This window comes from Mobula hypostoma, chromosome 12, assembly GCF_963921235.1.
Source record: "Mobula hypostoma chromosome 12, sMobHyp1.1, whole genome shotgun sequence".
Lineage (NCBI taxonomy): Eukaryota > Metazoa > Chordata > Chondrichthyes > Myliobatiformes > Myliobatidae > Mobula > Mobula hypostoma.
In genome coordinates this window covers 9,585,848-9,607,285 of record NC_086108.1, presented here as the reverse complement: position 1 = coordinate 9,607,285, position 21,438 = coordinate 9,585,848, and the positions used below count along the sequence as shown (strand labels likewise).

At 42.6% G+C, this 21,438-nt stretch overlaps 1 protein-coding gene across 1 annotated transcript in view; it reads left to right on the top strand.

The window, feature by feature from the left end:
• Nucleotides 1-21,438, top strand: part of LOC134354610 (protein Smaug homolog 1-like) — a 130,074-nt gene that overhangs the window by 968 nt on the left and 107,668 nt on the right. Inside the window, exon 2 of the mRNA XM_063063617.1 lies at nucleotides 16,231-16,784. Within this exon, the coding sequence (XP_062919687.1) occupies nucleotides 16,589-16,784 (196 nt within the window). The 5' untranslated portion in view covers nucleotides 16,231-16,588. The remainder of the gene's footprint in view (nucleotides 1-16,230; nucleotides 16,785-21,438) is intronic.

Below are 21,438 nucleotides of genomic sequence, written 5' to 3'. Positions count from 1 at the left end.
ATCAAATGAAACCATTAACTATCAGAGCAGAGTTAAGCCATTCAGTTCATCAGGTTTATTCTGTCATTTCATTGAGGCTGATCCCTTCCCCTCGGCCCCAATCTCCTTTCTCTGACTATTAACCTCTGCCTTAAATATACCCAATGACTTGGCCTCCACAGCCAGCTGTGGCAACAAATTTCACATTCACCAGAATCAAAATTAGGTGGAATATCAATGGTATATGTTGTGAAATTTGTTGTCTTTGCAGGAGCAGTACAATGCAATGCATGACAAAACACTGTTAAATATATATTCATGTTCATTGGTTCAATGTCCATTCAGAAATCAGATGGCAGAGGATCAGAAGCTATTCCTGAATCACTGAGTATGTGCTTTCAGGCTCCTGTACCTCCTTCCTGATGGCAGCAATGAGAATAGGCATTTTCTGAGTGATGGGGGTCCTTAATAATGGATTCCCCTTTTTGAAGCGTCACTCTTTGAAGATGTCCTGGATACTATGGAGGGTAGTGCCCGTGATGGGGCTGACTTACGTTTACAATTTTCTGCAGCCCGCTTTGATCCTATGCTGTAGCCCCCCTCCCCACATACCAGACAGTTATAATGCTCTTCTGTAGACATTTGCAAGTGTTTTTGGTGATATACCAAATCTTTTCAAACTCCTAATGAAACATAGCTGCTATTGTACCTCCTTTGGAGCTGCACCAGGATATTGGACCCAGGATAGATTCTCAGAGATATTGACACCCAGGAACGAGAAATTACTTACACTTTCCACGTCTGATCCCACTCTGAGGACTGGTGTATGTTCACTCGTCTTACCCTTTCTGAAGTCCACAATCGGTTGTTTGGTCTTACTGATGATCAGTGCAAGGTTGTTACTGCAACATCACTCAACCAGCAGATATAACTCTCTCCTGTACTGGGTAGAGCATTCTGCTAACCACTACACTACTGTGCTAGCCACTATGCTAATCTGTGAGATGGAATCCTAAAAACTAGACCTTCGATTAAAATCCTCTGCTAAGGGGTGTTAACTAGGGGCAGCCAGCACAGCAGCTTAGTGGTTAGCGTAATGCTTTACTATACCGACAACCTAGATTCAACTCCTGCTGCTGCCCAGAGGAGTTTGTACATTCTCCCCGTGACAGTGTGGGCTTCCCCTCTCAGTCCAAAGACATACTGGTTGGCAGATCAATTGGTCATTGTAAATTGTCCTGTGATTAGGCTTTGGTTAATCAGGGGATTGCAGGGCAGTATGGCTCAGAAAGGCTGATTCCCACTGAGTTTTAACACAGTTGAATGTGAGGTATTGCACCTTAGTAGAGAAAGACACTTAACAGTGTTGCTGAGCAGAAAGATCTTAGGATCCAGATTCATAGCTCCTTGAAAATGGCTACGCAGGTCGATAGGGTGGCTAAGAAGGCTTATGGAATGCTTGCTTTTATTAATCAAGGCATTGAGTTCAAAAGTCAAGAGGTTATGTTGCAATTTTATAAAACTCTGGTTAGGCCACATCTGGAGTAACTGTTCTGGTCGACCCACCGTAGGAAGGATGTTGAGGCTTTGGAGAGGGTGCAGAAGAGGTTTACCGGGATGCTGCCTGGTTTAGAGGGCTTGTGCTATCATGAGAGGCTGGATAAACTTGGGTTGTTTTCTCTGGAGTGTCGGAGCAGAGGTTTATAAGATTATGAGAGACATAGACAGGGTTTATCTGTTTCCCAGGGTTGAAATGTCTAATACCATGCATTGAAGATGAGAGGGGGAAAGTTCAAAGGGGATGTGAGGAGTAAGTTTTTTTTAACTCAGAGTGGTGTGTGCCTGGAAGGCACAGCATTGTACGGTGGTAGAGGCCAATATATTGGAGACTTTTAAGAGACATTTGGATAGGCAGGTGGATGTAAGGAAGATAGAAGGATGTGGACATCTGTGTAGATAGGAGGGATTAGTGTTTGGGTGTTTCTGATTTGCGTTTTAGTTGGTTTGGAACAACATTGTGGGCAGAAGGGCCTGTTCCTGTGCTGTACTGGTCTATGTTCTATCTCAATAAATAAATACTGGTGTTGTAAGTGACTGCTTTTATGTTTCAACTCATACCGGAAAACGTAAGTGTTGGAAATATCTTAAATAACATTTATGGATACTTTAATTTTGACTGAATCTGCTGAATTACCTCTTGCCTTTTTCCCACCTTTACCTATTTGAACAATCTGAGAAGTTCTGTGCGCTGTTTGTGTTCAGTATTTGTGTGTGTTGCAGGAAATACTTCGTGCCGTCATAATTTTTCAGGAGTATTTAGTGACTTCAAATTAATGTTGGGTCCACACCAGGGATGCTGCTGGGTGACCATCATGCCTTCCCATTTTGACAATTGCACATCAATGGCAGGCAGTTCGTTGTAAGTCTTCCTTCGTATTGCCTAAACAGTGCATGTCAAATCTCAGAAGCTGCGTGTCCGTTTCTGTTTCTCTTGTCAGCTGTTCTATGACAGTCAAACTTGATTGGTGTGAGCTGTGAATTCTTTGATCCCAAGAATTGTCTGTAACTGTCTTGAACTTGAGTTTGAGGTGGAGTTCTGGCAGAGAAGGAAGTTTCAGTTGGAGTTTGCAAAAGGAAACATTATTTAATAGTAGGAGAGGATTAAGGTTCATTAACCTAGTGTGTTTGTTATGCCTGAGAACTTATTTTTTTTGCTGGTACATCACTGAATTGTCATGATTAGGATAGGGTATATAGCTTTGTTTTTACTTTGGCCTAAACAAGGCCACCAAATTATCTATTAGTAATGTCCCAAACTGGAGGGAGGGATGTGTTTCTTTATTGAGATATAGGCAAAATTGGTCCTTCTGGCCCTTCGAGCCACACCACCCTGCAGTCCCCGATTTAACCTTGGCTTAATCACGGGACAATTTGCAATGACCAATTATCCTACCAACCGATATGTATTTAGACTGTGGGGGGGGGGGCGGGTGGTGGCGCATCCGGAGGAAACTCGAGTGGTTACTGGGAGAACATCCAAAATCCTTACATGCAGTGTGGGATACGAGTTGTGAAATTAATAATTTTGAGTGATTCCAAAAATATATACAGGTGTTCCCCGCTTTTCGAACGTTCGCTTTACGAAACCTCACTGCTATGAAAGACCTACATTAGTTCCCTGTTTTCGCTAACAGAAGGTGTTTTCACTGTTACGAGAAAAGGCAACGCACAAAAAAAAGCAGCGCGCGCCCTGAGCAGTCGCTCCTCCCCCGGATTCGGAACGGCATTCTCGCCGGCATTGCTTAAACACGTGCCTGTGAGCAGCCGTTTGCAAGATGGGTTCTAAGATATCGGAAAAGCCTAAAAGAGCTCATAAGGGTGTTACGCTTAGCGTAAAACTAGACATACTGTAATTAAGCGTTTCAATCTTGGTGAAAGAAGTAAGGACAAAGTGAGTTTGGCTTATGGAAGTTGACGAAGATGATGTTGAAGAGGTTTTGGCATCCCATGACCAAGAACTGATAGATGAAGAGCTGATGCAATTGGAAGAGGAAAGGATAACAATTGAACCAAATGCAGTAGCTAACGGACCGAGGAGAAGTCGTCCAGGAACTGAACGTGAAGCAACTGCGTGAGATTTTCGCTGCAATGATAAAGTATGACTTTAATTTTGAAAGGGTACATCGGTTTAGGGCATATTTGCAGGATGGTCTGAGTGCATGCGAAGAACTGTATGATAGAAAAATGTGCAAGGCTAGCAGTCAATATACTGTCGTTTTTCAAGCCTTCCACATCAGCCACAGCAGACAATGAACCTCAACCTTCGACATCGAGGCAGGCAGACATAGAAGAAGATGACCTGCCTGCCCTGATGGAAACAGACGACACCGCAGTGTCCCACCACCCCAACCCCCGGGCCACGGACAGATACCTATTTGTGGAGAATGCAGCGGTGGCCGGGGCGCACCCAGCACTTCTTTAAGAAAAAAGCTGAAATAAACAAGCTAATTAATTAGGTGCCGCCCGGCACGTAAATGTTGGCCCAGATCAGAGGCGATTGCCGATTGCGTTGCCTCTGATCTGGGCTGACATTTACATGCTGGACGGCACCTAATTAATTAGCTTGTTTATTTCAGCTTTTTTCTTAAAGATGTGCTAGGTGCGTTCCGGCCATCGCTGTACCCCTGCATTCTTCGCGGATCGGTATCGGCGGCCTGGAGGGTGGGGACCACTGCACCACCCCAACCTCCAACGACTCAGCCTACACCATCAACAGTGTGTTGAGCGCTGACTTCTCGATTCCGGTAAGTGATACCACACTGTACATACATTATTTCTACTTTATATAGGCTGTGTATTTTTATGTGTTATTTGGTATGATTTGGCAGCTTCATAGCTTAAAGGTTACTGGAGAGAGTGTTTTTTAGAGCGCTTGCACCGTGTTTTTGCTAAGAGCGCTTGCGTGAGATTTTTGGTACAGAGAGCAGTGCAGGCAATGTTTGTAGAGAAGTATTTCTACCTTATATAGGCTGTGTATTTATCATATCATTCCTGCTTTTACTATATGTTACTGTTATTTTAGGTTTTATCTATTATTTGGCATGATTTGGTAGGTTATTTTTGGGTCTGCGAACGCTCACAAATTTTTCATATAAATAAATGGTAATTGCTTCTTCGCTTTACGACATTCCGGCTTATGAACCATTTCCTAGGAACGCTCTACCTTCGGATGGCGGGGGAACCTGTATAGACCATACTCAAATCCATAGAATAATAACCATAACAGAATCAATGAAAGGCCACTCAACTAGAGCATTCAACCAGGGTGCATAAGACAACAAACTACAAATACAAAAAGAAGAAATAATAAATAAATAATCAATAAATATTGATAAAGAGTTCTTGGAAGTGAGTCCACAGGTTGTGGGCATATTTCAATGATGGGGCAAGTGAAGCTATCCCCTTTGGTTCAAGATCCTGATAGGTGAGGGGTAGAACTGTTCCTGAACCTGATGATGCAAGTCCTGAGGCTCCTGTTCCTTCTTCCTGAATCAAAACACGTTGCAGCATTTTTGTCAACTTGTTGAGATCTATTAATACTAAAATCAAACAAACCATTTATAGCTCAGTTCCATAACAGGTTAATGTTGTAATATGTCCATAATTAATTGAATATGGCATCACAGGTGGATACAGTCATAAAGAATACTTTTGGCACTTCGGCCTTCATAAATCAAAGTATTGAGTACAGGAGATGGGATGTCATGTTCATGTTGGTGAGGCCTATTTTGGAGTATTGTTTCAGTTTTGGTCACCTACCTACAGGAAAGATGTAAATAAGGCTGAAAGAGTACAGAGAAAATTTACAAGGATGTTGCTGGGTCTGGAAGACCTGAGGTATAAGGGATGATTGAATAGGTTAGGATTCCATTCTTGGAATGTAGGAGATTGAGAGGAGAGTTGGTAGAGGTATACAATATTATGAGTTAAATGTTAGATAGGTTAAATGCAAGAAGGCATTTTCCACTGAGAATGGGTGAAACTACAACCAGAGGTCATGGGTTAAGGGTGAGAGGTGAAATGTTCAAGGGGAACATGAGGGGGAACTCAGAGAGGTGAAAGTATAGAATGAGCTGCCAGCGTAAAAGAAGTTTGGATAGGTATATGGATGGTTGAGGTATGGAGGGTTATAGTGCTGGTGTGGTTGGATGGGAGTAGGCAGTTTAAATGGTTTGGCATGGACTAGACTCTGACTTTATGACTCTAGGTAAGCTATTGTTTTTGGTGGGTTACACAAGGACTAAAAGGCATTCAAAGGGTGATATTTTAAGATTGAAGCACAGCAAAGTTAAAAAATTAAAACTTTTAATCTGCAGTGGGTGTTAGTGCAGATTGAATCATTGATACAGATTAGTAATGAGATGAGTGAGTGGAATGCTGGCAGGAGAGCTGATGACTTGAACCAGTGATTCATAATGTACTGCTCTGTCTCATTCATTAGATTTTCCCATCCTGAAGATCATAGTGTGGTATTGCAGTGAGGTTTGCTTGTGGGAAGGGAAGATTCAGATTTAGAATCCAAACTAGCATTTAGATTCAGATTAATTTAACACATTAGCATATACAGTGAAATGTGGTGATTGCATTTACAACGAGCATACACAAGATGTAGATGTCTCAGGTAGAGACCTTTCATCAAGGCATGCAGTCCTGATGAAGGGTCTTGGCCTGAAACATCGATTGTTTGCTCTTTTCCATAGTTGCTGCCTGGCATGCAGAGTTCCTCTGGCATTCTGTATGTGTTGCTCTGGATTTCCAGCATCTGCATACTTTCTAGTGTTTTTGACATGCAAGATGTGGTGGGGGCTGCCTGTAAGGAGTTTTTAGATTCTGCCTGTGACCGAGGAGGTTTTCTGTGGTGTCCTCCCACAGTCTAAAGACACACCAGTTGGTAGGTTAATTGGTCATTGTAAATTGTCCTGTGATTAAGCTGGGGTTAAATTGGGGCTTGAAGGGCCTGTTCTGCACCGTATCTCAGCAAATAAATAAGAAATATCGTCACACATTCCGGTGCCAATATTATCTGCTTGCGGACCATTGCTGCAAGGTGCATATGGAAGCATGCATAGCGTTGAAAAGTGCTGTTTGAGCTGATGGGAATTGTATTTGAAATGAACAAGTTTATCACAAAACTTGAAGTCCCAAAACCATTTTTCCATCAGGTAATGTTTGAAGTGAAGACACTGTTGTAACGTAGTAGCTAGTTCACGCACACTTGCTTTGATATCAAGCATCTTGCTGATTTAAGTTAAGTAAGTATTAAATGGTCCATTTCTCTATAAATAATGCCATGACAACTACTAACTAGTTAGAGCATTAGTTTAAAATTTATACTGAGCTAAAGATGTCTCAACACATTATTACTTCGGTTAAGAATTAGAGGGGTAGTAGGTTCTGTGTTGGGGAGGGGTTGCCTGCATTTAAGTCTCTAAAGTGGGGTGGAATCTTCCTCGGGAAAGTTTTTTATCTCCTGACCCTTGGCATGAAGAACAGACTGAAGAGCAGTATTCGTATTGATCTGATTGTGGCTTGTTCAACTTCAGTCATGATGAAAAGTCCTGCAAACACAAAATATGCTGGTTGATACACTGGGGATAATAGACAACTCTGCCTTTTCCAGTTAGGAGCATCACTTGACTGCTATCTTCATCTAGTGTGGTCTCGTGCTTTTGGCATCCTGGTATCATATCCTTTTATAGAATTTGAGTCAAGATCAGAACTCCCTTGAGTTGTTTAGTCACCCTACTGTGTAAAGAAATACCCGATGCCTGTTCTAAATCTGCAGTTTGCAAATTCAAATCTATGCTGCATACTACATTCTTTTTCTTTTTGAGAGTGTAATAAGCACTTGGGCTTAAAGTTGTGAATTGCCCACAGCGCATCTCTCCTTTACACTACATTCATAATCATGGCACTTGTAAAGTTGAGACTAGATCAGAGATTCCCAACCTTCTTTTACGCTATGCCATAGATCCCTACCATTAACTGAAGAGTCAGTGGATCCCAGGTTGGGAACTCCAGAACTAGATAGTTTTCTCTTTATCACTAACAGATACTAAACTTTTGGATCCCTGTGTATTTCAACATACGGACTGGGTAGGAGATGTAGGGGATTTTTACCCAGTGTCTGTCCTTTTTGGTGCTCAGCAAGACTCAATGAGTGTCTCCCGGGTTCTCCCTTTCAAGAAGCAAATCAGTGTGAGAGCTATGCCTCTGGTCTCGTGCCCCAACTTGTTGAAGATGTACATTTGTGCAAGCACTAACACATGAAAAATTAATCATTTCTGGCATACTTGGTGATAGACTAGTCATCAATAATAGTGATTGTGTTGGAGAGAAGGGATCAGTATTGTGTCCATGCATTCCCCTAGATTGGGGATTCTGTGTTTCTCAGTGTGTTCAACAAAGACCTGAAAAGTACAATTGTTTGTGTGTTATTAGTTTAGGCAGATTTTGTTTGTCTATTATTGTGACTTGCATGAAGATCAGACCACATTTTATGAGTGATTAATGCAGAAAACCAGGTAAAGGCAGTGTTCAAAAACTTTTCCTTACAACTATAGATCTAGGACGAGATTGGAAAGGAATTGTGAGGCTGCCCTGAGCATTTATGTTGCCTTCCCTTTCTCTAGTCCTGAATCCCAAAATTATGTGGCAAGGGACTGCATAATTTTGATATGTGAGCCTCTATTTCCTCTTTAATTAGGAGTTTTAATTAGCTGTTCCTCCTTTCTTTCTTCATACAACAGCCATTGCAGCTGATCTGTTCCATTTTGGATATCTAATTCCATCACTACCACAAGTACTGGAAGAGGGTGTTGAAGGTTATGGGGCGAAGGCAGGAGAATGAGTTTGAAAGGGATAATAAATCACTCATGTTTTGAAGGGGGAGCAAACTCAATAGCCTGATACTGCTCCTGTGTTCTTTGGTCTAACTGGAGAGGGGTATTGCTCTCTGTTCACAATTTAATTTACTCTGGTGCATTGCTTTTAGTATTACTGTCTGTGTGGGAGAGTGAGGCAAGATGGAGTGGTGTCTAGCTAGCTGCTTGCCTTCATTGCCACACTAGCCCAAGAAGGAGAAAAATGGAAACACAAGGAAATCTGCAGATGCTGGAATTTCAAGCAACATATACAAAAGTTGCTGGTGAACGCAGCAGGCCAGGCAGCATCTCTGGGAAGAAGTATGGTCGACGTTTCGGGCCGAGAATGGGCTAGTGTTCCTGTTGATCTCCTGTGAATTATAGTGTGCCATCAAAGGGCTACCAACAAGTATTTGTTTCTGAAGTCCGTGTCACTGATGCTGTGGCTTTTGGTTTTCTGGCATGTAACAATAGCACTTTTCTTGCTACAACTTCCAGACACTTGGTTGGAGAGGTAGAATTCAGATTTACTTTTTTTTTAAACTTCGAAAACCAGACCCAAATGTGTATAGCTTTCCGACAAGTGCAGTAAGTTATGTGCACTTAAGTACTTTTGCAAATTTTCACTTGTTCAAATTTTCCATATTTCCTTACAGCATAGGGCACTCTGCCCACTGAGTTTTTGCCAGTTGCAGGAGCATTCCTGTCGGCCCCATTTCCTCGCTCATTCCCCTATAACCTATTTTTCTTTCCTATCGGCTCACTCCAGTTCTCCTGCCACCCACTACACTAGGTGTAGTTTAGAGCGGCAAGTTAATCTGACAACCACCATTAAGGATCCCCATCACCCAGGACATGCTCTGTTCTCATTGCTACCATCAGGGAGAAGGTACAGAAGCCAGAAGGCACAAACTCAACAATTCAGGAACAGCTTCTTTCCCTATACCGTCCGATTTCTGAATGGGCACTGAACTCAAGAACAGTACCTCACTACTTATTTAATTTAAGTATTTTATAGAGAGTAGAGGGACGTCCTTTTTGAATGGAGATGAGGAGGAATTTCTTTGGCCAGAGAGTGGTGAATCTGTGGAATTCATTGCCGTAGGTGGTTGTGGAGGCAAAGTCATGTGGTATATTGAAGGCAGAGGTTGATAGATTCTTGATCAGTCAGGCCATGAAGGGATATACAGAGAAGGCAGGAGATTGGGGCTGATAGGGTGAATGGATCAGCAATGATGAAATGGCAGAACAGACTCGATGGGCTGAATGACCTAATTCTGCTCCTATATCTCATGGTCTTGTATATATTTACTGTAATTCAGTTTTTGCTATTATGTATTGTATAGTACTGTTGTTGCAAAGACAACAAATTTCACAATGTATGCCAGTGGTACTAAAGCTAATTCTGATTCTGAAGAAGCAGGAGCACCCAGAGGAAACCAGTGTCGGAGAATAGGTGGAGTGTAGAGCGTACACACAGTTAGGATCAAACCCGAGTTACAAGAGCAGGCTGGTGGTATGACATACTGTTATGCTGCCCATTTTTAAATGGAATTAGATCATAGATGAATGTGCATATAAACACAGATTCTGCCGATGCTGGAACACAGCAACACACAAAATGCTGGAGGAACTCGGCAGCTCAGGCAGCATCCATGGAAATGAGCAAACATTTGAAGTTTTCAGGCCGAGACCCTTCTTCAGGGCTAAAAAGGAAGGGGGAAGATGCCAGAACAAGAAGATGAGGGAGGTGAAGGAGGACAAACTGGAAGGTGAAAGGTGAAGCCAGGTGGATGGGGGCAAGTGGGGATGAAGTAAGATGGGAGGCAGTAGGTAGGAAAGGTAATACATGGCTGTGGCAGCGAGTCTTGGTGAGCACATGGTCGAAGTGTCACAGGGGAGGAGTAAGAGTGTCTCACTCACTGTATTCCTCCAGCATTTTGTGTGTATTGCAATGAATGTAGGCACAGTAGCGTAGTGGTTAGCACAACACTTTACAGTACAGCAGCTGCTTGTATGGAGTTTGTACGTTCTCCCTGTGACCGCGTAGGTTTCCTCCCACAGTCCAAAGACGTACCAGTTGGTAGGTTGATAGGTCATTGTAAATTGTTCTGTAATTAGGCTAGGTTTATATCGGGGATTGCTGGGCACGCAACTCAAAAAAACCCAAAGAACCTTTTCTGCGCTCTATCTCAATAAATTTTTAAAGGAACTTCACTTCTGTCGGTGAGATAATGGCACCATTCTTCATCCTCTAACTGCTCCTTGAACCAGTAGCAATCCAGATGATATCTGTCAAGAATCAACCACATTGGGCCTGGAACCTCTCTCAGGCCTGTGAATAACTTTGTTAAAGTGGATTGTTGCAAAAGAAATCCAGTAGTGTCATGGACATTACTTTCTGCTCCAGATTGAATTTGAACTCACCAGCTGTGCTGTTGGGATTCATTGTTTCTCCGGATCAATAGTCTAGGTCTATATATTATTATGCTGCATTCTTGGAAGCATGTACAATTAGAAGTCCAACTCACCTCTGTCCAAAGACTGTTAGTAAAGAAGAAATGTTTAATGTCTGCAACACTGGTAGTGTATTGCAGATGAATTACAACCTTAATCTGTGCCATTTTCCATTATCTAACTTAATTGTCTCTTTGGAATTTAGGAAGGTAGCCTTGACATTTTATTGAGTAAATGAGGTGACTTTCACTCCTCACTGTAGATAGTATGGTCCTTATTGTCTATATGTAAGGTCAGTGGAAGCAGAGCCTTTATGCCAATATTCAACAAGACAACACTGAGTCATGTCATTTGCAGAAATTCTGACACAGCAATAGTTGGGTGTATAAAAGGAGGGTGGGAGGATGAATGCAGGGCCCTGGTGGAGGACTTTGAAAAATGGTGCAAACTGAATCATCTGCAGCTCAGCATTGGTAAGACAAAGGAGATGGTGATGGACTTTAGGAAGACTAAGCCTGCATTGCTCCTTGTTACTGTTGATGGTGAGGACATGGATGTGGTGAGCACCTATAAGTACCTGGGGGTGTACCTGGATGACAGACTTGAATGGAGCACCAGCACAGAGACTGTGTGCAGGAAGGCTCAGAGTGGTCTCTACTTCCTGAGGAGACTGAAGTCCTTTGGAGTATGCAGGCTTCTCCCTCACATGTTCTACCAGTCTGTTGAAGCCAGTACAATTTTCTATGCAGTGGTGTGCTGGGGTACTGTCATCAACACGGGTGATGCAAACAGGCTCAATAAGCTGATTAGAAACCCTGGCTCTGTTATAGGAGTCAAACTGGACACACTGGAGGCTTTGGTAGAACAAAGGTCCTTACGGAAAATCCTGGCAATTCTGGACAATATTTCTTGCCCTCTGCATGCCTACAATCACCTTGGCTGAACAGAGGAGCCGTTTTAGTAATAGACTAAGACAACTGCGCTGCTCCAAAGAACACTATATGAGGTCATTCTTACCCTTGACCATTAGGCTCTAAAATGAGTCAACCTATAGCCGGGCAAGTGATGACTCCCTCCTGTTAGACTGTTTGTGGTAACTTATTTTTTATTTTTTTCTATTTTTCTAATACTTATATCTGTGTACTTGGAATGCTACTATAACACTCTTAATTTCCTTTGGGATCAATCTGTCTCTATACACCGCATGATGCAGACAAGTGTGAGGTGTTGTACTTCGGTAGGACCAATCAGGATGAGTCTTACACAGTGAATGGTAGGGCATTGAGGAGTGCGTTAGAACAAAGTGATCTGGGAATACAGGTCCATGTTGAAAGTGGCGTCACAGTTAGATGGCGTTGTAAAGAAAGCTTTTGGTACATTGACCTTCATAGATCAAAGTATTGAGAAGAGATGGGATGTTGAAGTTGTATAAGATGTTGGTGAGACCTAATTTGGAACATTGTGTGCAGTTTTGGTCACCTACCTACAGGAAAGATGTAAATAAGGTTGAAAGAGTGAAGAGAAAATCTGAGGATGTTACTGGGTCTGGAGGACCTGAGTTATAAGGAAAGATGGAATAGATTAGGACTTTATTCCTTGGAGCGTAAAAGATTGAGAGGAGATTTGATTGAAGTATACAAAATTATGAGGGGTCTAGATATGGTAAATGCAAGCAACTTTCTCTACTGAGGTTGGGTGGGACTACGACCAGAGGTTATGGGCTAAGAATGAAAAGTGAAAGGTTTAAGGAAACATGAGGTGAAGCTTCTTCACTCAGAGGGTGGTGAGAGTGTGGAATGAGCTGCCAGTGCAAGTGCTGCATGCGAGCTTGATTTCAATGTTTAAGAGAAGTTTGGCTAGGTAGGGGTATCGAGGGCTATGGTCCCAGTGCAGGTTGCTGGGAGTAGGCAAGTTAAATGGATCAGCATAGACTAAAGGGCATGTTTCGGTGCTATACTTTTTTCTATTACTCCATGACTCTATTCATCTGCTTGTACTACAAGTAATTTTTATTGGTGCTTATCCATTGGTATGCAGTACCTGTAGCACTATACTTGAACCTATTTGATTTGCTCCAGCTCTGCATTGAAATGCCCTGCCAATCATGCTGAATCAAGGGTAGATGTATACTCTTGTTTGGTTAAATAGTCCATCATTTCCCGCCATCTACTGTAAGGAGTTTGTACGTTCTCCCCATACCACGTGGGTTGTCTCTATGTGCTTTGGTTTCTTCCCACAGTCCAAAGACATACCAGTTGATTGGTTAAATAGTCATTGTATATTGTCCTGTGATTAGGCTAGGGTTAAATCGGGGTATTGCTTGATGGCATAGCTTGAAGGCTGGAAGGGCAGATTCTGCACTGACTCAATAAATAAATAAACAAACTTACAATTATCTAGTGAGTCCTGATTCATTTGTTGCAAGAGTGGCACGATAGTGAAGCAGTTCACATCACGCTTTACAGAGCCGGCAATCGGAATTCAGTTGCCGCTACTATCCATAAGGAGTTTGTACGTTTCCACATGACCACGTGGGTTTTCTCCGGATGCTCAGGTTTCCTCCCACATTCCAGAGATGTACAAGTTAGGGTTAGTAAGTTGTGGGCTGGCTTTGTTGGTGAAACATTCTAACTGTGTTGGTTGTTGACGCAAACAAGGCATTTTGCTGTATGATTTGATGTTTCAATGTAAGTGTGACAAATGAAGCTAATCTTTAATCTTTACTGTTTGAAGTTCAAAGTAAATTTTATTATCAAACTACATTTGTCACCACATATAACCCAGAGATTCATTTTCTTTTGGGCATACTCAGCAAATCTATAGAATAGTAACTAACAGGATTGCTGAAAGATCGACCAGAGTGTGTACAAATATAAATAAATAGCAATAAATAACGAGAGCATGCGATAACAAGGGAAATAGTCCTTAAAAAGAGATCATTGATTGTGGGAACATTTCAATGATGGGGCAAGTGAGTGTAGTTATCCCCTTTTAATCAAGAACCTGATGGTTGAGGGGTAGTAACTGTTCATGAACCTGATGGTGTGAGTCCTGAGGCTCCTGTACCTTCTACCTGATGGCAGCAGCGAGAAGAGAGCGTGTCCTGGGTGGTGGGGATTCTTGATGATGGATGCTTCCTATAACAATGTTTCATGTAGATGTGTAGATGAATAGAGTCATGGGCTTTACCTGTGGTAAAGGGCCAAATCCACTTCTTTTTGTAGGATTTTCTGTACAAAGGCATTGGTGTTTCCATACCAGGCCATGATGTAGCCAGTCAAAACACACTCCATTTTATACTTGTAGAAGTTTGTCAAAGCTTTAGATGCCATTCCAAATTTCCACAAATTCCTGAGGAAATAGAGATGCTGCCATGCTTGCTTCGATCGTACTTGCATGTTGGGTCCAGGACAGGTCTTCTGAATTATTAACACCCAGGAATTTAAAGTTGCTGACTCTTACCACCTCTGGTCCTCCGATGAGGACTGGCTCACGGACTTCTGGTTTTCCTGTCCTAACTAATGTCAAATTATTCAGTATCTGTAGACCTTGCAGCCATTTGTATTTTTGCCCTCAGCTGATAATTATTTTAACACTTTTCAAGCAGGATTTATAAAACTAAAGAAGGAACTTCTGCAAATTTGCACTTTTTACCTGATGGATACCCAGATTATTTTCTTTGCTGGCCTGTAAACTTCCCCACTCTGATTAGGTAACTTGCCTCAAAGTAGGAATTGGAATCAATGTTCCTAAACTGTGGTTTGGTTCTAAACTTACGGTGAGACTACCTGTATAACACACACAATATGCTGGAGGAACTCAGCAGTGCCAGGCAGCATTGATGGAAAAGAAAATACAGTCCATGTTTTGGGCTAAGACCCTTCATCAGGACTGCAGTGGTCTTGTAATACTGTTTAAGTAACAACTATAGGGCATATGTATAGTGCTTTATCAATAATGGGACAAGCAATCCCTGTACAGAAATGTCCAAGTATATGTCTCTGAAATTAAGCAGTTTGTTTGCTGATGGAACAGTATTTTTCTGCGTCTCTGCCTTCATCGACTTCTCTTTTGTACAGAAACATTTCACACTCTTGGCCTCATGGCTCGCAGTGTTGCAGACTAGCGAATCTGAAGAACAGACTTGCAGAATAAGAAGGTTTTAAATAGACACAGTTTATTATTGAAGCCAGTAGGGTGCTCACAAAGAAATTCAATTGTGAGTGAGGCAGCTTGGAGAGCGGTGGACCACAAAACAGGAAAGTCGCCTGTGTTTGTTTTTTAAAGGTGGCTTTGAATTTTCTTCCATGCATACTGAAGTACTTATTTTGGAGTGATGTAGCTGTCCAACCAAATTTGCCAGTAGGAATCATGCTAAAGTGACTCTGGGCATTTCCTTTGTCAGGTGACTAAATTCGGGAACTTCTGTTGGAGGCAGCCCTACGATTGCCTTCACTCCAGTTTCCTATGACCTCCCTCGTGGTACTGTCCATTCGTATCAGAGATCTACCTGGGCACAATACTAAATTATGTTAGCGAGCACATTTTAGTCATGTGTTCCTTGACCCTTGTAGTTTCTCTTCTTCTCCCCCCACCCCACCCTGAGCCCTTCTGACCAACTGAGAATGAATCAAACATTGCAAATCTTGGGTCCTATAGTTCAGCTGTTAATGGAACAACTGCAGATTTATTGCAATGCATTTCAAAGTTCAAGTGGAATTATTAATAACATTATAACTTTGAACTAAAAGTAGGTCTTTTTTTCTCTGTATGGTCAGGTCCCTGATCGAATGTTCTGTTTCCTTTTGTGGTAGCACTATTGAAATGAATTTCCACTTTGTGCAGAGTTCTTTTTGTATCCAGTGAGTGCCAGCACTGAGTGCTCTGCATGCTAATGCAATCCAGATGTGGGTGGCTTTAGCGCTGATGTCATACATTGATGGAACTTCAGTTCTTGGCTTAATAACTGCTCCAGATGGGCCTGGGCTGCTGGATTCTGGGGTGGTGGTGTGGCTGCTGCGGGTTGCATTTTTTCTTGGGAAACATTCTGACTATTGAACTGTTAGATCTGTAAACTGGGTAATGCTGGGAGTGGGTGGGGCAGGGGAGGCAGACTGAAAGCAACACTGAGTGACAGAGAACTGATTCACATCGTCTCATTCTGGTTCCCTATTTGAGATCCACAAGTCTGAGAAAAGTGAGAGTGTTTTCCAGGTGGTTAGTAATTTAATGGTTTGTTCAGAATGGTATTCACAGATGCCTGGAATAAAAACAGTGGCTGAGTAGATGGGGAAGGGCGAAGAAGAAATACGGAAAATTGGCTGCAAAAGTATGCTTGTGTATTTGTTATTTCTTTTTTTTGTCTTTTTAGTGACAACATGAAGCCCTAACTGCAAGAAACAAGAGGAAAAAAATAAGCAAGTACCGAGTTTACGACGGTCTCCTGCTAGAAGTTGCCTGAAGTTGTTTCTCTGTCCTGTTTCCAGTGTTGAGTAGTTCTCCCAGACTACTGTATCTGGGGGGAGGGGGTGGGTGGGTGGGGACGTGAGTCGAAGCAAGGGAGGGGAATTATTTGGATCCCTTCATTCAAAAAAAATGTTTTGACAGAAAATACACCTACTGCTTCAAAGGCTACAATATCGCTCCGCAGACTGGAAACATGTGATGTTCTCCTCTCGGCGTTGGGGTGCCCGAAGAAAAGAGACAGACAATCGTGCGGGTTTGCGATCATGATGTTTCGGGATCAAGTTGGTGTGTTAGCTGGGTGGTTCAAGGGGTGGAATGAATGCGAACAGACGGTGGCCTTGCTATCTCTGCTGAAGAGGGTTAGTCGAACCCAGGCTCGATTTCTTCAGATTTGTTTGGAGCACTCGCTGGCCGATTGCACTGAAATCCACATACTGGAGGGAGAGGCCAATGATGCTGGTGAGTAGCCTCTGTCAACCTATCCTTGATGTAATTAAAAGTCTGATATTTTTGTATTAATATGTGAGAACTGTTTTCAGAGTACTATTATCAAAGTACCCTGTATGGGTGCCGGGGTGGAGATGCATCTCTACCAAAGGAGGTGGAAGGCACTCCTGTCTTCTGCAAGCTTGCAAGTCACTCTTGGGCAAGGTGTAGCACCTGCTTAGCCCCCACCCAGTTAGGGTCACATACAGCCGTGGAAGCAGGTGATGAGTGGTCGTATGACCAGCTGATGTATATGATAAGTCCTGGTTATATGACCATTAATGCCAGGCAGACAATCTCTGAAGAGTATTGATACTGGCTAGAGTCACCTTTCTTGTAAAGAGACCGCCCAGAAAAAGGCAATAGTAAACCACTTGTATAGAAAAATTAGTCAAGAACATGGAAAGACCATGATCACCCGCGTCATGATGATGATGATGTATATCATATACAACCTTAAGATTCATCTCCTTGCAGGCAGACATAAAACAGAAACAATAAAATCCATGATAAACCTCACACAACAAAGACACAAACATCCAATGTGCCGGGGGTTATTAAAAAGAACAAACCGTGCAAACAATAAAACCAGTAGACAGTAATACACAGAAACGCAATCAGTGGTCCCCAAAAATGAGTCCATAGCCATAGAACCAGGTCAGTGCTGAGGTGAGTGCAGTCGGTTGAGACACCTGCACCTCACACCCAATGGTAGAGGTGGATCAGATGCAGGCTATGGGACGGGCTGACATGGAGTAGAGAGCTCAACAATGGTTTGTCCTCTACCCTTGGCTTCAATGCCTTAATCTTTTAATCTGGCTCAGCACTTAAGTTGGCTAAATGTCAGTTCATTTTTTGTTCTCGAGCCTGGGCCCCGCCACTTTAATCCAGCACAGTTTCAATCTATCCTGAAGTCTACTTCAGCAATGGCTGACACTGTTTTGCTTTGTGTATTTTGCTACAGATGTTTGTTTGTTTGTTATGTGCCGTATCATACGATATTGGTGATCGTTGTTTTCCATGTCCGTGATTGTTCTTGGTGACTTTTTCAACAGAAGTACTTTGCCATTGTTGCCTTCTGCGCAGTGTCTTTACAAGACAGGTGATCCTACCATCATCAATACTCTCCAGCCGTGTGTCATTGATCACATAATCAAAGCTTGTGATGTACACCGGCTGCTCACACAACCATCCACCACCTGCTGCCATGACCCTGATCGGTGGGGGGGAGGGTGGTGGCTAAGCAGGTGATACACCTTGCCCAAGAGTGACCTGCAGGATATCAGAGGGAAGGGCGTCTTGCACCTCCTTTGATAGAAACCTATCTCCACTCTGCCAGCTCCTGTATAGGACAGTAATAACTCTAAAGTGGTAAAGTAGAGATGTTGATGCAATGTGACCAAGTCTAGTGAATTTTGGATATTCTGCCTTGCCAAATTGCAATTCTTGTGGGAGCTGGATGGGCTTGGCCCTTTGCTCTGCACTTGGATTCATCCACTCTCTGATTTTACTGTCAGCTTGTTGAAATAGCAGTGTAAAGCATCACTCAGTGTTCACCCATAACCCCAGACATCGCTTTTGCTTTTAGCCTGCAGTTTCCACTGTTGTTTTTGACATTATCTTTCTTTACTAGGTTATTCCATAGGTGTAGTTTTATTGAAGCTCTGCCCTCCCCCGAGGGTAGTTGAAATCTGTCGAATGGCATCCATGTTAATGATGTCAGATGGTATCGTGTGGTTGACCCACACAGTATCGGGTACTCTGTTTATGCTTTGCTGTTTGCAGACATGTTTCTAAACTGATGTCTGGGTTACAGGGGTACAAGGAGTTGTATAATGAAAACAAACCAGGAAATTATAGGCCGGTGAGTCTGTGGGACAATTATTAGATGTTCTAAGGACTGGATATATAAGTATTTGGATAGATGTGGACTAGTTAGTGATAGTCAACATGGCTTTGTGCGTGTTTGATCTTGTCTAACCAGTCTTATAGATTTTTTGATGAAGTTACTAGGAAAGTGGATGATGGCAAGGCAGTGGATGTTGTCGACATGGACTTGAGCAGGGTATTTGACAAGGTCCCTCATGGAAGGTTGGTCAAGAAGGTTCAGATGCTGGGCATTCAAGATGAGGTAGTAAACCAGATCAGACATCGTCTTTGTGGGAGAAGCCAAAAAGTGATGGTATGTGGTTGCCTCTCTGACTGGAGGCCTGTGACTAGTGGAGTACCGCAGGGATCGGTACTGGGTCCTTTATTGTGTGTCATCTGTATCAGTGATCTGGATGTTAATGTGGTTAACTGGATCAGCAAATTTGCAGATGACACCAGGAATGGGGGTGTAATGGATTGCTGACTTGCAGGGGGATCTGAACCAGCTGGAAAAAAAAAGCCTAGTAGAATTTAATGCAGACAAGTACGAGGAGTTGCACTTCAGTAGGACCAACCTGGGTAATTCATGTATAGTGAACTGTAGGGCACTGGGGAGTGTGGTAGAATGCAGGTCCATAATTTGTTGAAAGAAAGTGGCGGCACATGTAGATAGGGTTGTAAAGAAAGCTTTTAGCATATTAGCCTTTATAAATCAAACTATTGAGAATGAGGTGGGATATTATGTTGAGGTTGTATACGACATTGGTTAGGCCTAATCTGGGATATTGTGTGCAGTTTTGGTCACATATCTGAGGGAAAGATGTAAATAAGATTGAAAGAGTACGGAGAAAATTTATAAGGATGTTGCTGGTTCTGGAGGATCTGAGTTGTAAGGAACGATTGAATAGATTAGGATTTTATTCCTTGGAATATAGAGATTTGATAGAGGCCTTAAAATTGAGAGGAATAGATAGGGTTGATGCAAGCTGGCTTTTTCCACTGAGGTTGGAATGGACTACGACCAGAGATTATGGGCTAAAGGTAAAAGGTGAAAAGCAGAAGTGGAACATGAGGGGGAAACTTCACTCAGGGTGGTGAGAGTTTGGAACGAGCTGCCAGCCAAAGTGTTGTATATGAGCTTGATTTCAACTTTTAAGAGAAGTTTGGATAGGTACACGGATGGTAGGGGTATGGAGGACTATGGTCCAGGTGTAGGTTGATGGGAGTAGGGAGTTTAGATGGTTCAGCATGGATTAGATAGACTGAGCTTTTCTTTGACTATGTCAAATGGCTTTGTGTGGTTGACCCACTCAGCATTGGGTACTCAGGTTGTGCTTTGCAGTTTCCAGGCATGGATCTAGAGTGATGTCCAGGTTACAGGAGAACAAGGAATTGTACAATGAATTCTTCTTTTTCAAACTGGGATTTAAAGTTCAACATTGTGTATTAATAATCAAATAAATACAGTGATTTCTTCTTTTTCAAACTGGGATTTAAAGTTCAACATTGTGTATTAATAATCAAATAAATACAGTGATTGATTGTCCTGTTTTATCAGCCAGATCACTGATAAAGCATTATCCTCTACTGCAATAAGGACATTATTCATACTATTTAAAGCTTTTAAAACTATGCATTTCAATAGAAAAAATGACAGAAGATCCTGGAAAGATTGATCAAGGCAGGCAGTGAAACAGCCGCTGCACTGGGCTACTGGATCCCCCTGTCTGATCGCTGTGAATTGACCCACAATGCGACCCCTGTGGGATGGTGACCTTTTGATGGGAGGTCACCGCCTCGTGGTGTTTGCTCCGTTTGTGACAGATGCTGCCAGTCCCACTGAAGTGCCAACCCTTCAGTCTATTTTGGATTTCCGGCATCTGTTTTTATTTGCTTGTGCAATTTCTACAGTGCTCTTTTATAAGGTCAGGTGGTCCTAATGCAATTTCTGGTCAGAAAAGTGAAATTTAAGCTGTATTTGCTGTTGCACCTTCAGGATATAATGGGCAATTTGTAATCACTGCTAACCTGGGATGTGTCCTCAGGAACTGGAGAGCTGCTAGAATTAAAATTTTAAAAAAAAAGGATCGTCATAGCAGGTATGTCACTGGTGGTTTTCTTGGCACACATCGCTGCCCTCTACCAAGATCCCTTCTGCCATTAGTTGCCCCATGACTTATTTTAAGGTGGTTCCCTGAGAGGTTGTTGTTGGTTTGGTTTCAATAGGTACATTTGTCACACAATATACATCCTGAAGTTCCTTTTCTTCACAAACATTCACAAAAACAGAGGAGTGCCCTAAAGAATGAATGACAGTCAAATGTTAGAACCCCAAAGCCCCTCCCCCAGCTCCCCCTTCCACGCACAAGCAGCAGCAAAGCAGCAAACCCCCCTCCCCCACCTGCAAAAAGGCATCAGCACCTCCCACCGAGCACTCAAGTGTGCAGCAAAACATCAATAAAGACACAGACTTGCAGAACCCCAAAGACTACTTTGGGTCAAGTAATGCATCCACTCCTCACTGAGCTACGGAACTCAGAGCTATCCCTTTACTGGCATGTTGAGTGTGGGACATCTCATGGAATGGACAGTGTTGACATACTGCTTGAATACTGTAGTCTGTTTGGAGGGGGAAATGAAAACAGGCTATCCTGATGCGGCCTCCTCTACTTTGGTGAAACCCGATGTAAATTGGGGGACTGCTTTGTCGAGCACCTCCGCTCCATCCACCTCAAGCGGGACTTCCCAAACATTTTAA